The sequence below is a fragment of the Oncorhynchus nerka genome, linkage group LG27 (assembly GCF_034236695.1).
Source record: "Oncorhynchus nerka isolate Pitt River linkage group LG27, Oner_Uvic_2.0, whole genome shotgun sequence".
Classification (NCBI taxonomy): Eukaryota; Metazoa; Chordata; class Actinopteri; order Salmoniformes; family Salmonidae; genus Oncorhynchus; species Oncorhynchus nerka.
The window spans coordinates 11754274-11779273 of record NC_088422.1 but is presented as its reverse complement, the minus strand read 5'-3'; the positions used below and the strand labels follow the sequence as shown (position 1 = coordinate 11779273).

Below are 25000 nucleotides of genomic sequence, written 5' to 3'. Positions count from 1 at the left end.
CTGGCCTGTTCCATAGCAGCCTGGTGCTGAGCAGCGAACAGGGTCAGAGGATACAGTCATGCTGGCCTGTTCCATAGCAGCCTGGTGCTGAGCAGGAAACAGGGTCAGAGGATACAGTCATGCTGGTCTGTTCCATAGCAGCCTGGTGCTGAGCAGCGAACAGGGTCAGAGGATACAGTCATGCTGGCCTGTTCCATAGCAGCCTGGTGCTGAGCAGGAAACAGGGTCAGAGGATACAGTCGGCTGGCCTGTTCCATAGCAGCCTGGTGCTGAGCAGCGAACAGGGTCAGAGGATACAGTCATGCTGGCCTGTTCCATAGCAGCCTGGTGCTGAGCAGGAAACAGGGTCAGAGGATACAGTCATGCTGGCCTGTTCCATAGCAGCCTGGTGCTGAGCAGGAAACAGGGTCAGAGGATACAGTCATGCTGGCCTGTTCCATAGCAGCCTGGTGCTGAGCAGCGAACAGGGTCAGAGGATACAGTCAGGCTGGCCTGTTCCATAGCAGCCTGGTGCTGAGCAGCGAACAGGGTCAGAGGATACAGTCATGCTGGCCTGTTCCATAGCAGCATGATGCTGAGCAGGAAACAGGGTCAGAGGATACAGTCAGGCTGGCCGGTTCCATAGCAGCCTGGTGCTGAGCAGGAAACAGGGTCAGAGGATACAGTCATGCTGGCCTGTTCCATAGCAGCCTGGTGCTGAGCAGCGAACAGGGTCAGAGGATACAGTCATGCTGGCCTGTTACATAGCAGCCTAGTCCTTAGCAGGAAACAGGGTCAGAGGATACAGTCATGCTGGCCTCTGCTCCTCTCTAATTTCCCCCATTTGAAAGAAAAGAAAACCACAGATAAGAAAAACCCGCCTGGCTGGGACGTCAATAGCTATTTGAGTGGGGAGGGAAAGCTGATCTCGTTCCTGCTCTCCTTCACTGTCTCTCCCTCTCTCTCTCTCTCTCTCTCTCTCTCTCTCTCTCTCTCTCTCTCTCTCCCTCTCTCTCTCTCTCTCTCTCTCTCTCTCTCTCTCTCTTTCTCTATCTCTCCCTCTCTCTCTCCCCTCTCTCTCTCTCTCTCCCCTCTCTCTCCCCTCTCTCTCTCTCTCTCTCTCCCTCTCTCTCTCTCCCTCTCTCTTTCTTTCTCTCTCTCTCTCTCTCTCTCTCTCTCTCTCTCTCTCTCTCTCTCTCTCTCTCCTTTCCTCAACATGGGACAGGAGTAGATACATTGAAGACCAGGGAGAGAGGAGAGGAGGAGGAGAAGAAGAGAGGAGCATGTTATCTGTACCCCACTGCCTGGCACCAGTGGGGGAAATCATTACTTTGGAGTTTTATCAGGGACAGAAAGAGTCTCCTTACTAAGGAGGAGGAGGAGGAGAAGGGCGAGAGGAAGGGGGAGAGCTAGCAGGCCAGCCAGGGTCTGGATCATTAGCCCACTTCAAATGGATTTCCTCTGTAACCAATCGCCTGCGAGAGAGAGAGCAGGATCCATTAGAAATGTCCCATCCTACACTCTTCAGGTTTCCTTTCTGGAAGCTTTTACTACGGAGTCAGATTTCTGCCAAAATGTTGAACGCACATTAAGTCGGAGTCATAACTAACGTTACTTTGGAGTCGTAAATATGTCAAGGTGTAAAATATAATTGCAAAGGTAAAAACCAACATTGTCAACATAATAATTATTTTATGCCTAGACTTATATACGATTCTAACATTGCGTGCTTCCAACCTTCTGGAAGGTATCTGACTCCAGAAGGAATTGCATACAACCCTCCACTCCACATAGCCTGAATTCCTGCGTCCAAGATGGCACCCTATTCCCTATGTAGTGCACTACTATCACCTAGGGCCCATAGCGCATCACTTTGTGACCCAATATGGGGCCTTGGGTGCTGCTTTATGACTGGTCATTCTTATAAAACTGTGAGCTATGTTTAATAGTATTGCTTTCCTGTTAATTCCTCATTTTGGCTGTATCTTTGATTCAGGGCACTAATGTCCTCACATTGGAGTGATCGATATTGTACAGCACTGTCTTTTACCAGCTCTGTGGCTACGGCCTGCAATTAAGGACAGGGGTCCCTAGGGTTGAATGGTAATAATGTATCCATAAGGAGAGTGTGGTCTCTGAGTTACAGTAGCACCATTAGCAAGATATTAGAGGGCATTAGAATGCCCGTAACACTGCCCTGTGGTGACGACCACGGGCCGCATCCCAAATGGCTCCCTATTCTCTTTATAGTGCACTACTTCTGACTAGGGCTCATGAGGAATAGGGAACGCTTTATAGGGAATAGGGTTCCGTTTGGGATTGAAATGGGCTAATCGGCTGTGATGATTTGTGCCTCATGCTATTCCTTTATTACCATCACACTCCCATCGATTTTTCCGTCTCCTGTCCTTCGTCTCTCGTTCCCTCTCGTTCCCTCTCATTCCCTCTCTCCTTCTCTTTCTCCCTCGCTAGGGAACCGAGTTCTATTGTCGTGTGAATCGCAAGCTTCAATTATTTATGGCCATGATGGTTCATAAATGAGGTCAATTACTTTCCGTGTCAGTGCACAACGTTGTTCCTGATGGTGTGTGTGTGTGTGTGTGTGTGTGTGTGTGTGTGTGTGTGTGCGTGCGTGCGTGCGTGCGTGCGTGTGTGTGTGTGTGCATGCATATGTGTGTGTGTGTGTGTGTGTGTGTGTGTGTGTGTGTGTGTGTGTGTGTGTGTGTGTGTGTGTGTGTGTGTGTGTGCATGCATATGTGTGTGTGTGTGTGTGTGTGTGTGTGTGTGTGTGTGTGTGTGTGTGTGTGTGTGTGTGTGTGTGTGTGTGTGTGTGTGTGTGTGTGTGTGTGTGTGTGTGTGTGTGTGTGTGTGTGTGTGTGTGTGTGTGTGTGCATATGTGTGTGTGTGTGTCCGTAGAGCATGCAAGTCAAGGTGTGGGCAGGCTCATCGAGGCTCTGCTCCCCGTGGACTTCCTCACTTGTCCCATAATGCCGCGGTTCACCGGAGGAGGCGGCACCGGAGTTTGGAACCAGGAAGGACTATGACGATCAATCACATTCAGAGTGGCAGACTGATGTCCTCCTTTCATCCCTCCCTCACTCCCTTTCTCTCTCTCCTTCCTTCCTTCCTTCCTTCCTTCTTTCCTTCCTCCATATCTCCATACCTCTCCTCCAACCCTGCAATCCGTCATAGTCCAGTACCCACCATCAATCCAGTTCCCTCTGTTACCATCAACCCCTGGTTCCTCTGGTTCCTCTCATTCTCTGTTACACCCCCTGGTTCTCTCTGTTACTCCACCCCTGGTTCCTCTCATTCTCTGTTACTCCACCCCTGGTTCCTCTCACATTCTCTGTTACTCCACCCCTGGTTCCTCACATTCTCTGTTACTCCACCCCTGGTTCCTCTCATTCTCTGTTACTCCACCCCTGGTTCCTCTGTTACTCCACCCCTGGTTCCTCACATTCTCTGTTACTCCACCCCCTGGTTCCTCTCATTCTCTGTTACTCCACCCCTGGTTCCTCTTCTCTGTTACTCCATCCCCTGGCTCCTCTCATTCTCTGTTACTCCACCCCTGGCTCCTCTCATTCTCTGTTACTCCACCCCTGGTTCCTCTCATTCTCTGTTACTCCACCCCCTGGTTCCTCTCATTCTCTGTTACTCCACCCCCTGGCTCCTCTCATTCTCTGTTACTCCACCCCCTGGCTCCTCTCATTCTCTGTTACTCCACCCCCTGGCTTCGCTCACTCTCTGTTACTCCACCCCTGGTTCCTCTCATTCTCTGTTACTACACCCCTGGTTCCTCTCATTCTCTGTTACTCCACCCCTGGCTCCTCACATTCTCTGTTACTCCACCCCTGGCTCCTCTCATTCTCTGTTACTCCACCCCTGGTTCCTCTCATTCTCTGTTACTCCACCCCTGGTTCCTCTCATTCTCTGTTACTCCATCCCCTGGCTCCTCTCATTCTCTGTTACTCCACCCCTGGCTCCTCTCATTCTCTGTTACTCCACCCCTGGTTCCTCTCATTCTCTGTTACTCCACCCCCTGGTTCTCATTCTCTGTTACTCCACCCCCTGGTTCCTCATTCTCTGTTACTCCATCCCCTGGCTCCTCTCATTCTCTGTTACTCCACCCCTGGCTCCTCTCATTCTCTGTTACTCCACCCCTGGTTCCTCTCATTCTCTGTTACTCCACCCCTGGTTCCTCTCATTCTCTGTTACTCCACCCCTGGCTCCTCTCATTCTCTGTTACTCCACCCCTGGTTCCTCTTCCTCTCTGTTACTCCACCCCCTGGTTCCTCTCATTCTCTGTTACTCCACCCCTGGCTCCTCACATTCTCTGTTACTCCACCCCCTGGCTCCTCTCATTCTCTGTTACTCCACCCCTGGTTCCTCTCATTCTCTGTTACTCCACCCCCTGGTTCCTCTCATTCTCTGTTACTCCATCCCCTGGCTCCTCTCATTCTCTGTTACTCCACCCCCTGGCTCCTCTCATTCTCTGTTACTCCACCCCCTGGTTCCTCTCATTCTCTGTTACTCCATCCCCTGGTTCCTCTCATTCTCTGTTACTCCATCCCCTGGCTCCTCTCATTCTCTGTTACTCCACCCCCTGGTTCCTCTCATTCTCTGTTACTCCACCCCCTGGTTCCTCTCGTTCTCTGTTACTCCACCCCCTGGCTCCTCTCATTTTCTTTACTCCACCCCTGGTAGCATACACATTCTCTGTTACTCCACCCCTGGTTCCTCTCATTCTCTGTTACTCCACCCCTGGTTCCTCTCATTCTCTGTTACTCCACCCCTGGTTCCTCTCATTCTCTGTTACTCCACCCCTGGTTCCTCTCATTCTCTGTTACTCCACCCCTGGTTCCTCTCATTCTCTGTTACTCCACCCCTGGCTCCTCTCATTCTCTGTTACTCCACCCCCTGGCTTCTCTCATTCTCTGTTACTCCACCCCTGGTTCCTCTCATTCTCTGTTACTCCACCCCTGGTTCCTCTCATTCTCTGTTACTCCACCCCTGGTTCCTCTCATTCTCTGTTACTCCACCCCTGGTTCCTCTCATTCTCTGTTACTCCACCCCCTGGCTCCTCTCATTATCTGTTACTCCACCCCCTGGCTCCTCTCATTCTCTGTTACTCCACCCCTGGTTCCTCTCATTCTCTGTTACTCCACCCCTGGTTCCTCTCATTCTCTGTTTCTCCACCCCCTGGTTCCTCTCATTCTCTGTTACTCCACCCCTGGCTCCTCTCATTCTCTGTTACTCCACCCCCTGGTTCCTCTCATTCTCTCTTACTCCACCCCCTGGTTCCTCTCATTCTCTGTTACTCCATCCCCTGGCTCCTCTCATTCTCTGTTACTCCACCCCCTGGTTCCTCTCCTTCTCTGTTACTCCACCCCCTGGCTCCTCTCATTCTCTGTTACTCCACCCCCTGGTAGCATACACATACAGTATTTTGCAGATGTTATTGCGGGTGTAGTGAAATGCCTTGCGAGGGTTAACACGCTTAAATGTCTTACTCATGTCGACCACGGAGAATGAGAGCCCACAGTCCTCGGGAGCTGTCCATGTCGGTAACACTGTGTTCCCCTCGAAGTGTGCGAAGAAGGTGTTTAGCTTGTCCGAGAGGAAGACGTTGGTGTCTGCGATGTGGCTGGTTTTCCCTTTATAATCCGTGATTGTCTATAGATCCTGCCACGTACGTCTCGTGTCTGAGCCGTTGAACTGGAACTCAACTTTGTCCCTATAGTGACGTTTTTCCTGTTTGATTGCCTTACAACGCGATTAACTACACTGTTTGTATTCCACCCGTATTCCCAGTCTTCTTGCCATGGATAAATGCGCACACTTTTAGTTTTGCACGAATGCTGCAATCTAACCACGGTTTTTGGTTTGGGTTTGGTTTTAATAGTCACAGTGGGAACAACATCCCCTATCCACTTCCTGATGAACTCAGTCACCATGTCAGTGTATATGTCAATGTTATTCCCAGAGTCAACCCGGAACATATCCCAGTCCGTGTTATCAAAACAGTCTTGCAGCATGGATTCCGATTGATCAGACCAGCGTGGAACGGTCCTTACCACGGTTACTTCCTGTTTGAGTTTCTGACTTCATTCTCTGTTACTCTTGGTGTGGACTTGAATAGGCATGCACCTATCTGTTTCTGCTGACTGAGCATCTCTCTTTGTCTCTCCTTCTGTCTCTCTCTGTCTCTCTATGTCTCTCTCTCTGTCTCTCTCTCTCTCTGTCTGTATCTCTCTGTCTGTTTCTCTGTCTGTCTGTCTCTCTCAATTCAATTCAAGGGGCTTTATTGGCATGGGAAACATGTGTTAACATTGCCAAAGCAAGTGAGGTAGACAATATACAAAAGTGAAATAAACAAAAATTAACAGTAAACATTACACATACAGAAGTTTCAAAACAATAAAGACATTACAAATGTCCTATTATATATATATATATGTGTATATATATATATATACATACAGTGTTGTAACAATGTACAAATGGTTAAAGTCTGTCTCTCTCTCTCTGTCTCTCTCTCTCTCTCTCTCTCTCTCTCTCTCTCTCTCTCTCTCTCTCTCTCTCTCTCTCTCTCTCTCTCTGCTGTAGCTGACTGTGACTGCTGAGGAGGAGATTCACAGTATCTATGTCTTCTCTCTCTCTCTCCTTTGTGTGTCCTCTCTTTGTGTCTGTGTGAGGTTCTTATAAAAACAATAGTGCCAAAAGGCTCTTAAGTTCTCTCTGTTCCCTCAAGGCCCCTTTTGACCCGCTGGTGATCGTATTCAAAACATCCTTTGAGTTCGTTTACCATAGTTTCTCTCTCTGTATTCTCCAAAGAGACCTCCAGCCTTTCATTTGAAAGGGAGAGACTTCAGTTATGTCTGAGCTGCCTGCTCTTCTTATTTATTCATGCACACGCTGTGCAAGTGCGTAAAGAAGTGGTTGATTAGCGAGAGAAGTGGTTCAATTGTCTTTTTTGCCCATTCAAAAACGATGACTGAATTGACTGAATTCCCATGCAGTTAGAATATGCGCAAAACCTTGATAGTTATAGATATCATCTTGAAAGCTGTGGCAAATCTATGGGGCCCTCCTCAAGTTTGTGTTTTCAGACTTAGTTTGATGTCGAGGATGTCTGTACCTGTAATGTAAAGCTCCAGTGGTTCCTGTTGGTGCTTTCAATGTTCAGAATTCAGACGTTCCCATTTGGAGATGCCAGTCAACAATTTTGTTCTCCTGGCGTGTGTGTGCGTGTGCGTGTGCGTGTGCGAGCAGTAGAAGCACAGAAAGCCCAAACTCAGAGTGGCACGACTCCATTCCCTAATAAATGACTTCCTGTGGAGAATACAACACATTTTAGTTTTATCAGCACCATGGATTATCTCTGGGCCCGTTGTGTGTACTGGCTTTGACTGTCATGACTTCTAGGACTGTCTCTCTCTGCTCCTATTGTTCTATCTTTCTCTGCTCCTCTTGTTCTATCTGTCTCTGCTCCTCTTGTTCTGTCTCTCTCTGCCCCTCTTGTTCTATCTGTCTCTGCTCCTCTTGTTCTGTCTCTCTCTGCTCCCCTTGTTCTGTCTGTCTACTGTCTCTCTCTGCTCCTCTTGTTCTGTCTGTCTACTGTCTCTCTCTGCTCCTCTTGTTCTGTCTGTCTACTGTCTCTCTCTGTTCCTTGTGTTCTGTCTGTCTACTGTCTCTCTGCTCCTCTTGTTCTGTCTGTCTACTGTCTCTTGTTCTGTCTGTCTACTGTCTCTCTCTGCTCCTCTTGTTCTGTCTCTCTCTGCTCCTCTTGTTTTGTCTGTCTACTGTCTCTCTGCTCCTCTTGTTCTGTCTCTCTCTGCTCCTCTTGTTCTGTCTGTCTACTGTCTCTCTGCTCCTCTTGTTCTGTCTCTCTCTGCTCCTCTTGTTCTCTCTGTCTACTGTCTCTCTATGTTCCTCTTGTTCTGTCTGTCTACTGTCTCTTGTTCTGTCTGTCTACTGTCTCTCTGTTCCTCTTGTTCTGTCTGTCTACTGTCTCCCTGTTCCTCTTGTTCTGTCTGTCTACTGTCTCTCTGTTCCTCTTGTTCTGTCTGTCTACTGTCTCTCTGTTCCCCTTGTTCTGTCTGTCTACTGTCTCTCTGTACCTCTTGTTCTGTCTGTCTACTGTCTCTCTGTTCCCCTTGTTCTGTCTGTCTACTGTCTCTCTCTGCCCCTCTTGTTATGTCTCTCTCTGCTCCTCTTGTTATGTCTCTCTCTGCTCCTCTTGTTCTATCTCTCTCTGCTCCTCTTGTTCTGTCTCTCTCTGCTCCTCTTGTACTGTCTCTCTCTGCTCCCCTTGTTCTGTCTGTCTACTGTCTCTCTGTTCCTCTTGTTCTGTCTGTCTACTGTCTCTCTGTTCCCCTTGTTCTGTCTGTCTACTGTCTCTTGTTCTGTCTGTCTACTGTCTCTCTGCTCCCCTTGTTCTGTCTGTCTACTGTCTCTCTGTTCCCCTTGTTCTGTCTGTCTACTGTCTCTCTCTGCTCCTCTTGTTATGTCTCTCTCTGCCCCTCTTGTTCTGTCTCTCTCTGCTCCTCTTGTTATGTCTCTCTCTGCTCCTCTTGTTATGTCTCTCTCTGCCCCTCTTGTTCTGTCTCTCTCTGCTCCTCTTGTTATGTCTCTCTCTGTTCCCCTTGTTCTGTCTGTCTACTGTCTCTCTCTGCTCCTCTTGTTCTGTCTCTCTCTGCTCCTCTTGTTATGTCTCTCTCTGCCCCTCTTGTTATGTCTCTCTCTGCCCCTCTTGTTATGTCTCTCTCTGCCCCTCTTGTTCTGTCTCTCTCTGCCCCTCTTGTTATGTCTCTCTCTGCCCCTCTTGTTATGTCTCTCTCTGCCCCTCTTGTTCTGTCTCTCTCTGCCCCTCTTGTTATGTCTCTCTCTGCCCCTCTTGTTATGTCTCTCTCTGCCCCTCTTGTTCTGTCTCTCTCTGCCCCTCTTGTTCTGTCTCTCTCTGCTCCTCTTGTTCTGTCTCTCTCTGCTCCTCTTGTTATGTCTCTCTCTGCCCCTCTTGTTCTGTCTCTCTCTGCCCCTCTTGTTCTGTCTCTCTCTGCCCCTCTTGTTCTGTCTCTCTCTGCCCCTCTTGTTATGTCTCTCTCTGCCCCTCTTGTTATGTCTCTCTCTGCCCCTCTTGTTCTGTCTCTCTCTGCCCCTCTTGTTATGTCTCTTGTTATGTCTCTCTCTGCCCCTCTTGTTCTGTCTCTCTCTTGTTCTGTCTCTCTCTGCCCCTCTTGTTATGTCTCTCTCTGCCCCTCTTGTTCTGTCTCTCTCTGCCCCTCTTGTTATGTCTCTCTCTGCCCCTCTTGTTATGTCTCTCTCTGCGCCTCTTGTTCTGTCTCTCTCTGCCCCTCTTGTTCTGTCTCTCTCTGCTCCTCTTGTTCTGTCTCTCTCTGCTCCTCTTGTTCTGTCTCTCTCTGTCCCTCTTGTTCTGTCTCTCTCTGCTCCTCTTGTTATGTCTCTCTCTGCCCCTCTTGTTATGTCTCTCTCTGCTCCTCTTGTTCTGTCTGTCTACTGTCTCTCTGCTCCTCTTGTTCTGTCTCTCTACTGTCTCTTGTTCTGTCTGTCTACTGTCTCTCTGCTCCTCTTGTTCTGTCTCTCTACTGTCTCTTGTTCTGTCTCTCTCTGCCCCTCTTGTTCTGTCTCTCTCTGCTCCTCTTGTTCTGTCTCTCTCTGTTCCCCTTGTTCTGTCTGTCTACTGTCTCTCTCTGCTCCTCTTGTTCTGTCTCTCTCTGCCCCTCTTGTTATGTCTCTCTCTGCTCCTCTTGTTCTGTCTCTCTCTGCCCCTCTTGTTCTGTCTCTCTCTGCTCCTCTTGTTCTGTCTCTCTCTGCCCCTCTTGTTCTGTCTGTCTACTGTCTCTCTGCTCCTCTTGTTCTGTCTCTCTCTGTTCCTCTTGTTCTGTCTGTCTACTGTCTCTCTCTGCTCCTCTTGTACTGTCTCTCTCTGCTCCCCTTGTTCTGTCTGTCTACTGTCTCTCTGCCCCTCTTGTTCTGTCTCTCTCTGCTCCTCTTGTTCTGTCTCTCTCTGCTCCTCTTGTACTGTCTCTCTCTGCTCCCCTTGTTCTGTCTGTCTACTGTCTCTCTGTTCCTCTTGTTCTGTCTGTCTACTGTCTCTCTCTGCCCCTCTTGTTCTGTCTCTCTCTGCCCCTCTTGTTCTGTCTCTCTCTGCTCCTCTTGTTCTGTCTCTCTCTGCCCCTCTTGTTATGTCTCTCTCTGCTCCTCTTGTTCTGTCTCTCTCTGCTCCTCTTGTTCTGTCTCTCTCTGCCCCTCTTGTTATGTCTCTCTCTGCTCCTCTTGTTCTGTCTCTCTCTGTTCCTCTTGTTCTGTCTGTCTACTGTCTCTCTCTGTACCAGGACATTATTTATCTCTATTATTTTCCTCTCTTCCTGCCCTGTCTCTCTCTCCCAATCTTTTCTTTCTCTTCTCTTTTGCTCTCTCTCCTTGTTACTTTATTTCACACACACACACACACACACACACACACACACACACACACACACACACACACACACACACACACACACAGTGTTACAGCACTGTTACTCTACAGTAGGATCTCTGTGTTACAGCACTCTTACTCTCCAGTAGGATCTCTGTGTTACAGCACTGTTTCTCTACAGTAGGATCTCTGTGTTACAGCACTGTTTCTCTACAGTAGGATCTCTGTGTTACAGCACTGTTTCTCTACAGTAGGATCTCTGTGTTACAGCACTGTTTCTCTACAGTAGGATCTTTGTGTTACAGCACTTTTTCTCTACAGTAGGATATCTGTGTTACAGCACTGTTTCTCTACAGTAGGATATCTGTGTTACAGCACTGTTTCTCTACAGTAGGATATCTGTGTTACAGCACTGTTTCTCTACAGTAGGATCTCTGTTTTACAGCACTGTTACTCTAGAGTAGGATCTCTGTGTTACAGCAGTCTTCCTCCTGGCTCTTCCACCTTGACGGCTGTAGTTTGAATTTTGCATGAGCACTAAGCTGGAGCTCCGACTCCCTACCGAGGAGCCTGCCCGATTGTTATAAAGAGTCTGTGTAAATCTCCTGAACCTGAAATAAACAGCCAAGTGATTTCCTCTCACTCCCTCCCTCCACATCCCTATCCCTCCCTCCAACTCCCTCTCTCTTCCTCCCTCCACCTCCCTCTCTCTCCCTCCCTCCACCTCCCTCTCTCTTCCTCCCTCCACCTCCCTCTCTCTCCCTCCCTCCACCTCCTCTCTCTCCCTCCCTCCACCTCCCTCCTCTCCACCCTCCACCCATCCTTCCACCTCTCCCTCCCTCCCTCCCTCCCTCCCTCCCTCCCTCCCTCCACCTCCCTCCCTCTCTTTCCCTCTCTCTACCTCCCTCTCTCTACCTCCCTCTCTCTTCCTCCCTCTCTCTTCCTCCCTCTCTTTCCCTTCACCCCTCCCTCCCTCCCTCCCTCCCTCCCTCCACCTCCCTCTCTTTCCCTCCCTCTACCTCCCTCTCTCTACCTCCCTCTCTCTTCCTCCCTCTCTCTTCCTCCCTCTCTTTCCCTTCACCCCTCCCTCCCTCCCTCCTTCGCCCCCCTGCATCTGCTACTTAAAGCCCTGGTAATTCAGTGCAGTGGTTTCAGAAGATATACATGGGAAAGAGGAAGAGGAGTGGTAGCAAGGAAAGAGAAAGAACATTCTTTGTGTTTAACACTGTACTGTATTTACAGGTTTGGGTGGTCCACATGGTCTAACTATGGACATTGGCTCTTACCGCTGTTGAAGTTAAAATCAGGCTTGACATGTGTAACCAAATCGGTCCCAAAGTCTCGTAATGATTTTACTGCATATTTGCAGTGCCATTCCAACAATACTATCAATGCACTGACAATGTAATCTCAATGTGTAATGTAATATAATGCCCATGTAATCTCAATGTGTAATGTAATATATTGGACATGTAATTTCAATGTGTAATGTAATATAATGGTCATGTATTCTCAATGTGTAATGTAATATATTGGCCATGTAATCTCAATGTGTAATGTAATATAATGGTAATGTATTCTCAATGTGTAATGTAATATATTGGCCATGTAATCTCAATGTGTAATGTAATATATTGGCCATGTATTCTCAATGAAGTGTATCTAAGTGCTGTATGGCCAGAGTATGCAAACAGATTTAGTGTATGTTCACTGAATATCCCTCTCAGAGAGTGTACTGTGGGTGTTGACGCCATTATCTCCCTCCCCTGTGCAGGACTGGTGGTGCGTGAGGCCAGCATCGAGATCTTTCGGCAGCAGGTAGATGAACTGTTTGGGCCAGAGGACTTCTGGTGTCAGTGTGTGGCCTGGAGCTCTGCAGGAACCACCAAGAGTCGTAAAGCCCACGTACGCATCGCATGTGAGTCGCACACACACACACACACACACACACACACACACACACACACACACACACACACACACACACACACACACACACACACACACACACACACACACACACACACACGTCAGCACATTCCCCCCTGCTGAGTCTCAGCAGTGCCCTATCACACACTGAGAGGTTTCACTGAAGGACGTAGTTTATAAGGGGGAATGGCTTGTAGAAGACGAAGCTTAAGTTTCAATGACCAGGCCAGTCTCTGAATCTCTGAATCGGAATCTGATGTACTGATTGTACAGTCCCCTCTCTGATTGGCCAGTAATAATACTGATTGTACAGTCCCCTCTCTGATTGGCCAGTAATAACACTGATTGTACAGTCCCCTCTCTGATTGGCCAGTAATAATACTGATCATACAGTCCCCTCTCTGATTGGCCAGTAATAATACTGATTGTACAGTGCCCTCTCTGATTGGCCAGTAATAATACTGATTGTACAGTCCCCTCTCTGATTAGCCAGTAATAATACTGATTGTACAGTCCACTCTCTGATTGGCCAGTAATAATACTGATTGTACAGTGCCCTCTCTGATTGGCCAGTAATAATACTGATTGTACAGTGCCCTCTCTGATTGGCCAGTAATAATACTGATTGTACAGTCCACTCTCTGATTGGCCAGTAATAATACTGATTGTACAGTCCCCTCTCTGATTGGCCAGTAATAACACTGATTGTACAGTCCCTTGAGGGCCCTGGTCAAAAGAAGTACACTATATAAGGAATAGGTTGACATTTGGAATGTACATTGAGAGTGAAGGACCAGCACTTGAAGGAAGAAGTAAGAGAGTTTGAAAGGGGTTCACCTTCAACCGGTCCAAATTATGCCACTAACAGAAGAGAGAGACACGTTGATTTATGTATTTGTTTATTTGTATCCCCATTAGCTTTTGCAGAAGAATCAGCTACTCTTCTTGGGGTCCACAAAAACATAACAAGTAAAACAACACTGATACACTGACAGACAAGGATTGTCACACACATTTATAATACAACAATATTACAACATTACAACAAATTATACAAACAATATTCCTGTGTGTATGAATGTGGTCCCAGTGCCTCCTGTAGAACGTGTTCTCTTGCTCTATAGCTGAAAAATACTGCCCTCTCCCTGGGCTTAGTGGGGTTGTCTGGAGGTCAACAGGAGAGACAGTGGTCATTGTGACGGATGGGTCACTCTGAGGCCATAAAAGTACACAGGATAGTCAAACAGATCGGATAGTTTAAGGTCTAATATAACGCAGAATTTATTCAAGTTTCATTCAGTAGTCTGGAAAGCAGGATGTCTGGGGGAGATTCCTGACGGTCTCGTAAATTCTCTACGCCGCTCTCCTCCGTCGGCATCACATGACTAGTCCTGCGAGCCCCATGAAAGGCAGGTAATGTGCTGATTTTGGCTGGGGACCGGACCGAGGTGAAACTGTTGATGGGACCGGGGCAGTTATTTACTTAGCCAGACAGTGTGTGGCCCTTTCCAAAGGAAAGAGAGAGATCAGAGAGAAAGAAGGAGAGATCAGGGAGATAGAGGGAGAGAGAGAGTGAGAAGGGGATATCAGGAAAAAAAGAGGGAGGGAGAGAGAGAAGGAGAGTTCAGGGAGAAAGAGGGAGGGAGAGAGAGAGAAGGAGAGATCAGGGAATGAGAGCGAGATCAGGGAAAAAGTGGAGAGAGGGGGCTCTGATGGCAGTAACAGTCCTGTCTCATATCCTCCATAGGGCTTCCACACTAGGAGCTCACAGGGATGTCACAACTCACTAGGTCTGGATAAATGCTATGCCCGTCCACTTTGACTACCAACTCTACTCACTGGGTTGCAGGTCCACAGTAGGAATGCTTGACTCGACACTGACATTCTTTAAATCCGACAGAGAGAACTGTGAATGAAATACACATAATAATGTCATTTTTTGGAAGTTGGAGTTGGTTGTAAATTTGAAGATTCAAAGAAAGGACTTAAGATTCAAAGAAAGGACTTAAGATTCAAAGAAAGGACTTAAGATTCAAAGAAAGGACTTAAGATTCAAAGAAAGGACTTAAGATTCAAAGAAAGGACTTAAGATTCAAAGAAAGGACTTAAGATTCAAAAAAAGGACTTAAGATTCAAAGAAAGGACTTAAGATTCAAAGAAAGGACTTAAGATTCAAAGAAAGGACTTAAGGACCTTAAGACTTAAGGTATGATTTTAAGCAGCAACTGTAAAGTGCCTGTTTTATTCCATTCAGATGTCCTAGATTTCCCACAGAGGACCTCTTTCATTCAGTCGTGTTGGAGGACAGACCGACTGTCCCTCTACGGTTGACTGGACCACACGTTCTTCCTATATGATCATGTTAAAAATGACGAGGGTTTAGCGTCGCTTTGCCCTTGGTTAATTTGTCCCACTGCATGTGCAAGCAAACTTTGTGAGCGCTCCCTGAGAGCAGTCGTCGCTCAGGGTTATTTTACGGTTGGCCTTAACATCCACAATGTCGTCAGCCTGGAACGTGACCGTGGCTCTAGCAGTCGCCCCAAGTCGCTGTTTCTGTCTCTATCACCAGCTACAACTGTGTTGTGCACATGATCAGGAGTGATATCCATCCACCCCAGGCGATTACCTGTACTTCAAATCAAATCAAATCCTTTCTCCTGTCCTATAAGAATCTCCACTTCAGATTAAAATGCTTTCTGGTAGGCAACCTTGCTGAGCAAATGCATTCCCTTCCATGCAATGGAAATAAAGTGAGCCCCATTCAACCCCCCCCCCCCCCCTCTTTTTCCTAGCGCCAACAGGCTGTTTAATCATTGGTAGAGTAACACTTTAGGGCGATAAATAAATGTGCACTTTGTTGTTGGAAAATGGTGATCAATGTTTTAGCCATAAAAGCTCCGGGGTGGTATGTATAGTCCATACACATAATTGAGGATATTAATTGTGTCTGTGATTTGTTGTTCTTACCGTAGCAGGGCACTTAAACAGTGACTTATCGGCAGATGCTGGGAACCTTTTTCGATCTGTGATAAACCAGAGGAGGCACTGTACGCACACACACACACACACACACACACACACACACACACAGGGTCACAAACTCTCTTGCCGATGATTTAGCTCACCATCACATCAAGCCTTTCTCCTTCAATAGATCAGCTCTGTGGCAGGCCGTAAGCACCGGGACAAACTGAGCTCTCTTAGACCAGACATTTCAGAGGCCAGCAATTTGTTCTGTCACCACTGCTGATGCGTGTGCGTGCATAGCAATCAGGAAGCGAGGCCCTAAGGAAGCCAGCCAGTCCTGTGGGCAGTGCGTCTGCGTCTGTGTTTGTGCCTGTCTCCCCATATGTTTAGTGCTTGGTGGAGTTCTTTGGGCGTGACTGGCTTTCTCAGTGAGTTACAGTAGCAGAAATCCACCGACACACAGAAACACCAGCGTCTCCATCCGAGCCACTGAACCGTTCTCCAGCTGCCTAGCTACCTAGCTGCTCCAAGATAAGTGTTGAGAAATGTCTATAAAGTCCAGTGGGAATGGACAGAGAGAAGTGAGAAGAAGTGTTTGTTCTCTAATGACATCGACTATGATTCTAACGTTGTTTACCTTCAGTTCTCGGGAATGGAAAAGTGGTGTAAAAACACATGAATGTCAAACAACATGACTAAACATGGCACAAGCCTTGGGTGACTCAGACAGTGAGAAATACATTGGGAAAACAAGGGAGGAGAAACCGTGGTAGGGCCGTGTTCCATATGGCACGATATTCTTTATACCCAGCTAACACATAACATTCTGAGAACCATATGTTTCTTAGCGCTTGGTGAGAGTGAGGTTGTCCTATGGTTATTTTGCATACAACTTTCCCACAACTTTCTGGGAATGGTGCAGGATAGTTGCTTGGCTTTGGGACATTCTCAGCACCTTTAAGGAACTTTACAAAGAACTTTTATTACCTTATTAACATAACATTTTCCTAAAAGTTCAAACATGATTACATTTCATTTCACTTTGGGTAATGTTCTAGGAACGTTTTCCAACTGGTGTGACATTGGGAATGTTCTCAAATAGTTCATAGAACGTTAAGAAACAACGTTATTCTGTGAGAATCTCAGTACCATAAAGTTTCCTACATGTTTACTTATGATTCTACTTAAAGTCATGTTCTCAAATTGTTCAGACAACATTAATAAACAAGGTTCCTTTGTTAGAATTTCAGTACATCAGCAAAAAGGGTTGGAACTCGTTTCTGAAAACCGGAAAATTAAGTAAATTTTTTGAGGAAAAGAAAAACAGAACCTGGAACGAAAGTGATCTATACTAGTACAAAAACAGAACCATTATTTTAAAAGCATGGGAACTGATTAATATCGTTATTTTACTTTCCAGGCATTTTTTTCAAGTACCACAATAAATTGGCAACAAAGTGCCTATTCAGGCCCTTGCTCTGTCACTCAGAAATGTCTTCCAGTGTCTGTCTGTCTGCCAGCTGAAAATCTTTGCCAGTGTATGTGCGTGTTTTGGCTACCTGCCCCTCCCCCCGCCAAGTTAGTGCCATGTCATTAGCTAGAAGGCTATGTTGTGCTAGTTAGCGGATATGCTAACATTAGCTAGCTAAACATTTTGCTATGGGCTAGCACTGGCAGTATGGGTTCGTGGAAAGTGAATTAAATTGTTTCATATTGACAAACCACAGTCTACCCTACAGATGTTACAAGTGTGATTCAGAAATTATGGTGAGAGATTATTCTTTTTAAATAACCTAGTTTAAAAAAAAGATTAACTTTTTCAATGCTAATTAAGGATACTATTGTTATCACATTTCATATTAGATGTATTAAAGAATGGTGTCGTTCTATTGCAGCTCTGCACACACAAGTGATATCCTAGGGTAGGGTAGCCTAGTGGTAAGAGCGTTGGACTTGTAACCTAAAAGGTTGCAAGTTCAAATCCCTGAGTTGACAAGGTACAAATCTGTCATTCTGCCCCTAAACAGGCAGTTAACCCACTGTTCCTAGGCTGTCATTGAAAATAAGAATTTGTTCTTAACTGACTTGTCTAGTTAAATAAAGGTTAAATAAAAAGTGTTTTTTTAACTTTCGGTTTTGTACACCAGCTGAAAATACACAGTATTTTTGCTTATGAAAAATACATTTCACAGCGGTTTAGATGGTACAATAATTCTATACACAATTAATGCTTGTTTTGTCACATCAATTGAAATTAGGCAAACTATTAGAATTTTTTAAACCAGGAAATGGCAGAGCGTTTCTTTGCATATTGCACCTTTTAAGATTGGGCATATATAACACCCATTTAGTATAGTTGCCCTGCTGAGCGGTGTAAGAACATGTGTGGAGAGATGGCGCTGTTCAACAGCACAAAGTTTTGAGAGGTGTTTCTGTGGCAACAGAATGTTCTAAATTAGGAACTTATAGATCAAGTCGTTACGCAACAGCAGGCCAAGGTAGAGGAGTTATTAAACAGTGTCAGCTGATATCATTTGATATTTGAGATGACGAAAAATGAAGATGTTTTAATGTCACATACGCCAGAAAGTTGTTTCTTTTACAGAGTCAGCCATTGTAGTACCAGAACCCAGGGTGCAAGTTAGGGTTAAGTGGCTTGCTCAAGGGCACATCAGCAGATGTTTTACCTTGTCGGCTCACGGATTCAAACCAACGACCTTTTGGTTACTGGCTCAATGCTCTAACCACTAGGCTACCTGCCGCCTTGTGAAAGTAAACATTTAACAATAACAACAAAAGCAGCAATGTAGCTGTAACGTCTCCCTCTTCTAGAGTTACAGTGCACACGCAAATCAACACCATCCCCCATGAGTCCTTGCACCAGAATATAGACGGTGATGAACACTCCACATCCCCGAAGCAAATCGCATAGTGTGTGTCTTTACGTCTCCTGAGCCCTCCTAAAGCACTTTTTCATTTCGTCTGGATCTGGATAGAAATTGCTCTCAAAGCCAACGTTTCACTTTAGCGTGATAAAGAGGGAAGGGAATTGTTTCTAGCCCCATATTGTGAAAGTTCAACAAACCAAGGGATGCGTTTTACTGGTGGTCTTTTTTTCTTTTTGGTTAAATTCTGGTAATTAACTTTTGCAAGGAGGCATCATGTTTGATTCAGTTTGTTCATTCCCTAGAGGATTTATGACTGAAAATATGAACACAGAGATAGACAAGTTATATTGTGTGTGCTTTCGCTGCCTTTCTTTGGTAGGCCCTTAGACAGTGGTACATCCAAAAGAATTTGCTAAGCAATGTGCAAGCAAGTGTTTCTGTTATTGAGCGGAGTACTGCTGAGCTGTGGGCTCCAGCCTTCTCCGTCTTCGTTTGCCATTGAAAGGTTGCTATCCTTGATGAAATACCTATAGAGTGACATTGAACCTACAAGTACAACATCAACCACCACCTAGCTGACAGACCAGTTGATTAAGAACCCACTAGGGACTAGGAGAGAGAAAGGACACAGGAGTCACACACACACCGACGCACGCCCGCGCACACACACACACACACACACACACACAAACACACACACACACACACCGTCCTCACTTGGAAGTTGTGTTTGGAAAGACACCTTGAACAAGGTACAGTACTGTATAGTAGTACCCCACCCTGTTCTAGTCTAGAAGGTTAGATGTATCCTCCACCCTGTTCTAGTCTAGAAGGTTAGATGGATCCTCCACCCTGTTCTAGTCTAGAAGGTTAGATATATACTCCACCCTGTTCTAGTCTAGAAGGTTAGATGTATAGTAGTACCCCACCCTGTTCTAGTCTAGAAGGTTAGATGTATAGTAGTACCCCACCCTGTTCTAGTCTAGAAGGTTAGATGTATAGTAGTACCCCACCCTGTTCTAGTCTAGAAGGTTAGATATATACTCCACCCTGTTCTAGTCTAGAAGGTTAGATGTATAGTACTACTCCACCCTGTTCTAGTCTAGAAGGTTAGATGTATAGTAGTACCCCACCCTGTTCTAGTCTAGAAGGTTAGATGTATACCCCACCCTGTTCTAGTCTAGAAGGTTAGATGTATCCTCCACCCTGTTCTAGTCTAGAAGGTTAGATGTATAGTAGTACCCAACCCTGTTCTAGTCTAGAAGGTTAGATGTATAGTAGTACTCCACCCTGTTCTAGTCTAGAAGGTTAGATGTATAGTAGTACCCAACCCTGTTCTAGTCTAGAAGGTTAGATGTATAGTACTACTCCACCCTGTTCTAGTCTAGAAGGTTAGATGTATAGTAGTACCCCACCCTGTTCTAGTCTAGAAGGTTAGATGTATACCCCACCCTGTTCTAGTCTAGAATGTTAGATGTATCCTCCACCCTGTTCTAGTCTAGAAGGTTAGATGTATAGTAGTACCCAACCCTGTTCTAGTCTAAAAGGTTAGATGTGTACTCCACACTTTTCTAGTCTAGAAGGTTAGACATCTCTCTAACAAAGATATCTGAGGAGTATAGCAGTTTCACATTGAAACAAAGAGAAATATCTTGCTATGTTTAAATGACTTCCTTGATTGGACAAAGAGCGAGAGAGAGTGAAAGAGTGAAAGAGAGAGAGAGAGCTTTGGCAAGCACTAGTCCACCAGGCAGGCAAAGTCCCCCACTCTCCCCAAAAAAACAGTGCTTCTGTACAATTTACGAGGGCTGCTGTTTCTAATCCACAGTTGTAGGAACATGACCAATTAATTCCACCCACCCGGGCCCGGAATTCCTGCTCAAACCTCAGGAGACATGCTAGCGCGTAATGGAATAAAAACGCTGGCAATTGGTGAGAGTGGTTTGAACCCAGAAATCCCTAGCAGGCCTGAGATACCGACTCATAAAGGTACGCTTGAAAAGAAGGGGAGGAGAGAGAAATGCGCCTTTGGTCCAAATTATTGTAGTAATGGGCCACCAGCTTTCTGCAGCCGTAAACAATTTGCTGCACCAGTTGTTGTCAGTGGCAGTGAGAGAGGGGGTCTCCTTTTCCTAACCTGGAGAGACTGAGGCAGCAGAGAGAAGGAGCTAGTGCTGCTGATAAACACTCCCCAGACAGAGGAGAGCTTTCCTGTGATGTCCGTGATTGACTGTAGATCCTACCACTTACGTCTCGTGTTTGAGCCGTTGAATTGCGGCTCTACTTTGGTTCTATACTGACGCTTTGCTCGTTTGATTGCCTTGCGGAGGGAATAGCTGCACTGTTTGTATTCGGTCATGTGTCCAGTTCACCTTGCCATGATTACAAGGGGTGGTTCACGCTTTCAGTTTTGCCCGAATGCTGCCATCAATCCACAGTTTCTGGTTAGTCACAGTGGGTATGACATCTCTGATGCACTTGCTAATAAACTCGCTCACCGAGTCAGCATATACATCAATGTTGTTGTCTGAGGCTATCTGGAACATATCCCAGCCCAAGCAATCCTAACGCGTGGAATCCGACTGGTCAGACCAGCTTTGGACAGACCTGAGCATGGGCTTTTCCTGTTTTAGTTTCTGTCTATAGGCTGGGAGCAACAAAATGGAGTCATGGTCAGATGCAGAGGCAGGGCGGGGGAGGGCTTTGTATGCATCGCGGAAGTTAGAGTACCAATAATCCAGAATGCTAGCAGCCCGTGTCGCGCATTCGATATGCTGATAGAATTTAGGAAGTCTTGTTCTCAGTTTAGCTTTGTTAAAATTCCTGGCTACAGTAAATGCAGCCTCGGGATGTATGGTTTCCAGTTTATATAGAGTCCAGTGAAGTTCTTTCAGGGCCGACAGTGTATCTGCTTGGAGGGGGGGGGGGGGAGTATACACGTCTGTGACTATAATCTAAGAGAATTCTCTTGGAAGATAATGCGGTCTGGCTATAGGGCAGTTTGGGCAAATGCCAAATGGGCTGGTCCTGCTTTAAGCTAGTAGGCCTGTCAAAAAAAAAAATTGTTGCACAAAATTATAATTATTTGGCTAATAATGTGGGCCTCAAGGGGAAACAATGGGCCGGTGTGTTAGAAATGCCTGGGCTTATTTCTGGTCCTGGTCTGTCCCTGGTGGCAGCGTGGCATCTCTCCTTCTTGCAGGCTTCCAGGAGTTTTGGAAGATGAAGGCACTGCCAACAGTTTACTCTATACCAGTTGCAGCTACTATTTCCTCAAATCTCAGTCTTTGTCAGAAGAAATTTCATAGCAAACGTTTTTTTAGCTTTATACCTTTTTCCCTCCCTTTCTCTTCCACTCTCAACACATTGGACTTTCAGAGGGGATACCCGCCCGAAGTTTTCCCTGTGGGATATTAGAGTTTTCTGAATACTTAAAGAATTGACCCATTCCCCTATAACTTTTGTAATACTTTGCATAGTCACCACTCATTTAGGTGTCCCGTGCTGTCAATGGGCTAAGGTGAGGGAAATGTGTTGTTGTTCTGTTGCTGCTGGTTGATTGGTTGATTAGACAGAGATGTCAGGAAGAGTCATAGTAAGTGTTCACAGTGTTCTCTCTCTCTCTCTCTCTCTCTCTCTCTCTCTCTCTCTCTCTCTCTCTATCTCTCTCTCTCTCTCTCTCTTGCCTTCTATCACATTCCGGCCAGCATCCACGTCATTCCCTTTCCTGAGGTTATTACACCTGTCAGAAAAAGCCCCACTACTCTGTAGCTGAGTAGGGGTTGACAACGTCCCCAAAACATCCTTCAGCCTTCTCCTTCGCTGATAGGACATTTCAAAATGTCAACACTTCTCACTAAGCACTGAAAATGGAAGAAAGCATTCATTGTACAAATACTTTATTAAATACTTGTTTTAACAGCCTGCCTCACATCATATTATTTGAATGTGACCCTTTAAGAAATGCACTAGAGTCCTGCATCAGGCAACAACTAACAAACGGTTGATGGTCCTGGAGTTAAGGGAGAACTTGAGTAAATACAATGGGGGAATTTCACTTGACATGTGGACTGATGATTATTGAAAAATAGGCACATTGGGCTTTTGGTTTATCTCTCTCTAAAAACGGGGAAAAAGTAAGGAACTTGTCTGTCGACCCTGCATTAAAGACCAAAATTGGTTAAAGAAAATAGTGATTCATAAAAATATATACAGATTACATGGCACATAGTTTATGAATTAAGAAGCAATTTTCCATTTATTATAACTGACTGCAGGCCTAAAAGGTAACTGACTGCAGGCCTAACTGACTGCAGACCTTCTAAATTAATGATTATATTGAAGATATACTGAAGCCGCCTCCTAATGTGTTCCGAAAGCCGATTTGTTAACCAACGATTATTATTATTACTGAATGGGGTCTTGGTAAATCAATCAGATTTTTATTTGGAAATGTTTTGCTCTTCACTTGCAGTCACTTAGTAGTTTAGGATTACAGTACTCTCGACCAGTCCCTCAGTACTCCGTTGTACAGCGCCATATTGTTCTAACTGAAACCCGTGATTGTAAAATGAATCAGCTGATGCATTGGTCCAGAGCCAGGTGGTATTGGCTGAGAGTCACGTCATTGGCAGAGAGTCAGGCGGAGAATGACGCGTTGAAGAGAGTGAGGAACGACATGGAGTCACAATCCATGCCAGGCACACCTGTGAGCTCTGGAACTCCACCTCCTGTTTGTGGACTCTGCAAACAACGTGTCCTTGATGAAAATGCATGTCTAAATACCTTCTCTGTGTCACCCACACGCACTTTAAACATTTGGATAATAAAGCATTTAAAGGCCGACATTGGTTTATTTGAATACTTCTGACATACAAAATTCTAACTCCACCCATAACCATTGGTCTTTTAAACATGCCCAGGAGGCATGGATTATTATAACCTACCTCAGGCCTAAACGTTATGGGAGCAAAGTTTTCATAATGGGCTATTAGCAGGACAATAGACTTCAATCTTTACAAAAAGATAGTTTTGACTAAGTTTTACATTTCTAACTAGAAACAGCCATTTTCCAGCCAAAGAAAGGAGTCACAAAAAACTGAAATAGAGATAAAATGAATCACTAACCTTTGATGATCTTCATCAGATGGCACTCATAGGACTTCATGTTACACAATACATGTATGTTTTTTTCGATAAAGTTCATATTTATATCCAAAAATCTCAGTTTACATTGGCGCGTTATGTTCAGTAATGTTTTGCCTCCAAAACATCCGGTGATTTTGCAGAGAGACACATCAATTTACAGGAATACTCATCATAAACGTTGATGAAAGACAAAAGTGTTGTGCATAGAATTAAAGATATACTTCTCCTTAATAAAACCGCTGTGTCAGATTTCAAAAAAGCTTTACGGCAAAAGCACACCATGCGATAATCTGAGTACAGCGCTCAGCCACCATACAGATACCCACCATGTTGTGGAGTCAAAAAAAGTCAGAAATAGCATTATAAATATTCACTTACCTTTGATGATCTTCATCGGAATGCACTTCCAGGAATCCCAGTTCCACAATAAATGTTTGTTTTGTTCCATAAAGTCCATTATTTATATCCAAATACCTCCTGTTTGTTCGCGCGTTTAGTCCAGTAATCCAAATGCATAAGGCGCAAGCACTAAGTCCAGACGAAAAGTTTTAAAAGTTATATTACAGTTTGTAGAAACATGTCAAACGATGTATAGAATCAATCTTTAGGATGTTTTTATCATAAATCTTCAATAATGTTTCAACCGGACAATTCCTTTGTCTTTAGAAATGAAAAGGAACAGAGCTCGTGCTCACGGCCGCGCGCGTGACTAAACCAAAGGCTTTCAACCAGACCCCTGGTTCAAATAGCTCTTATTCGCTCCCCTTTCACAGTAGAAGTCTGAAACAATGCTCCAAAGACTGTTGACATCTAGTGGAAGCCTTAGGAAGTGCAATCTGACCAAATTCTCACTCCATATTGGATAGGCAATCACTTGAAAAACTACAAACCTCAGATTTCCCACTTCCTAGTTGGATTTTTCTCAGGTTTTCGCCTGCCATATGAGTTCTGTTGAACTCACAGACATCATTCAAACAGTTGTACAAATTTCAGAGTGTTTTCTATCCCAATCTACTAATAATATGCATATCTTAGCTTCTGGGCCTGAGTAGCAGGCAGTTTACTCTGGGCATGCTTTTCATCCGAACGTGGAAATAGCGTCTCCCAGCCATAAGAATTAATCTACTACTGTACAAGGACATTCTATTGGTCTGCCAGTATTTTCATTTAGAGATTCCTTTGATGTTTCCTTTTATGTGTCCTACCAATTATTATTGGATTATTCACCATGGCAACCAATGAAATGAATTTCTTAGTTAGGTTGGCTTTTGTTGAGATCAGACTGTTTTCATTTGATATTTGTGTGTTTTTGACCCAATGAAAGTCAGAACAAAGACTTATTTCACGTTTATAATATTCCCGTTGCATATAGATGCTGTGTTTTTGGTTGATGGTCAATATTAAAAACAGTCTGTCAATTCAATCGCTTTATTGTTTAATTATTTAATGCTTCTTTCTCTTATCTGCGCTGGAGTTCTTTTAAGAATAAAGCAGTCTAACGAAGGCAACAAATTGTTGCTTACTGTAACACCCAAAGTCATCCAATTGTTATTATAGGATTTGAGACAAGCATGGTGACTGGTCTTGGTAGATTTTTATTTCCACTGAATCTCCATTTGGGTATTGGTTAGACTACAATTAGAGT

At 45.3% G+C, this 25000-nt stretch overlaps 1 protein-coding gene across 1 annotated transcript in view; it reads left to right on the top strand.

Moving 5' to 3' along the window:
- unc5ca (unc-5 netrin receptor Ca) overlaps positions 1-25000 on the top strand; it is a 367477-nt gene that overhangs the window by 211288 nt on the left and 131189 nt on the right. The window contains 1 exon segment of the mRNA XM_029637116.2: positions 12198-12341. Coding sequence (XP_029492976.2) covers positions 12198-12341 — 144 coding nt within the window.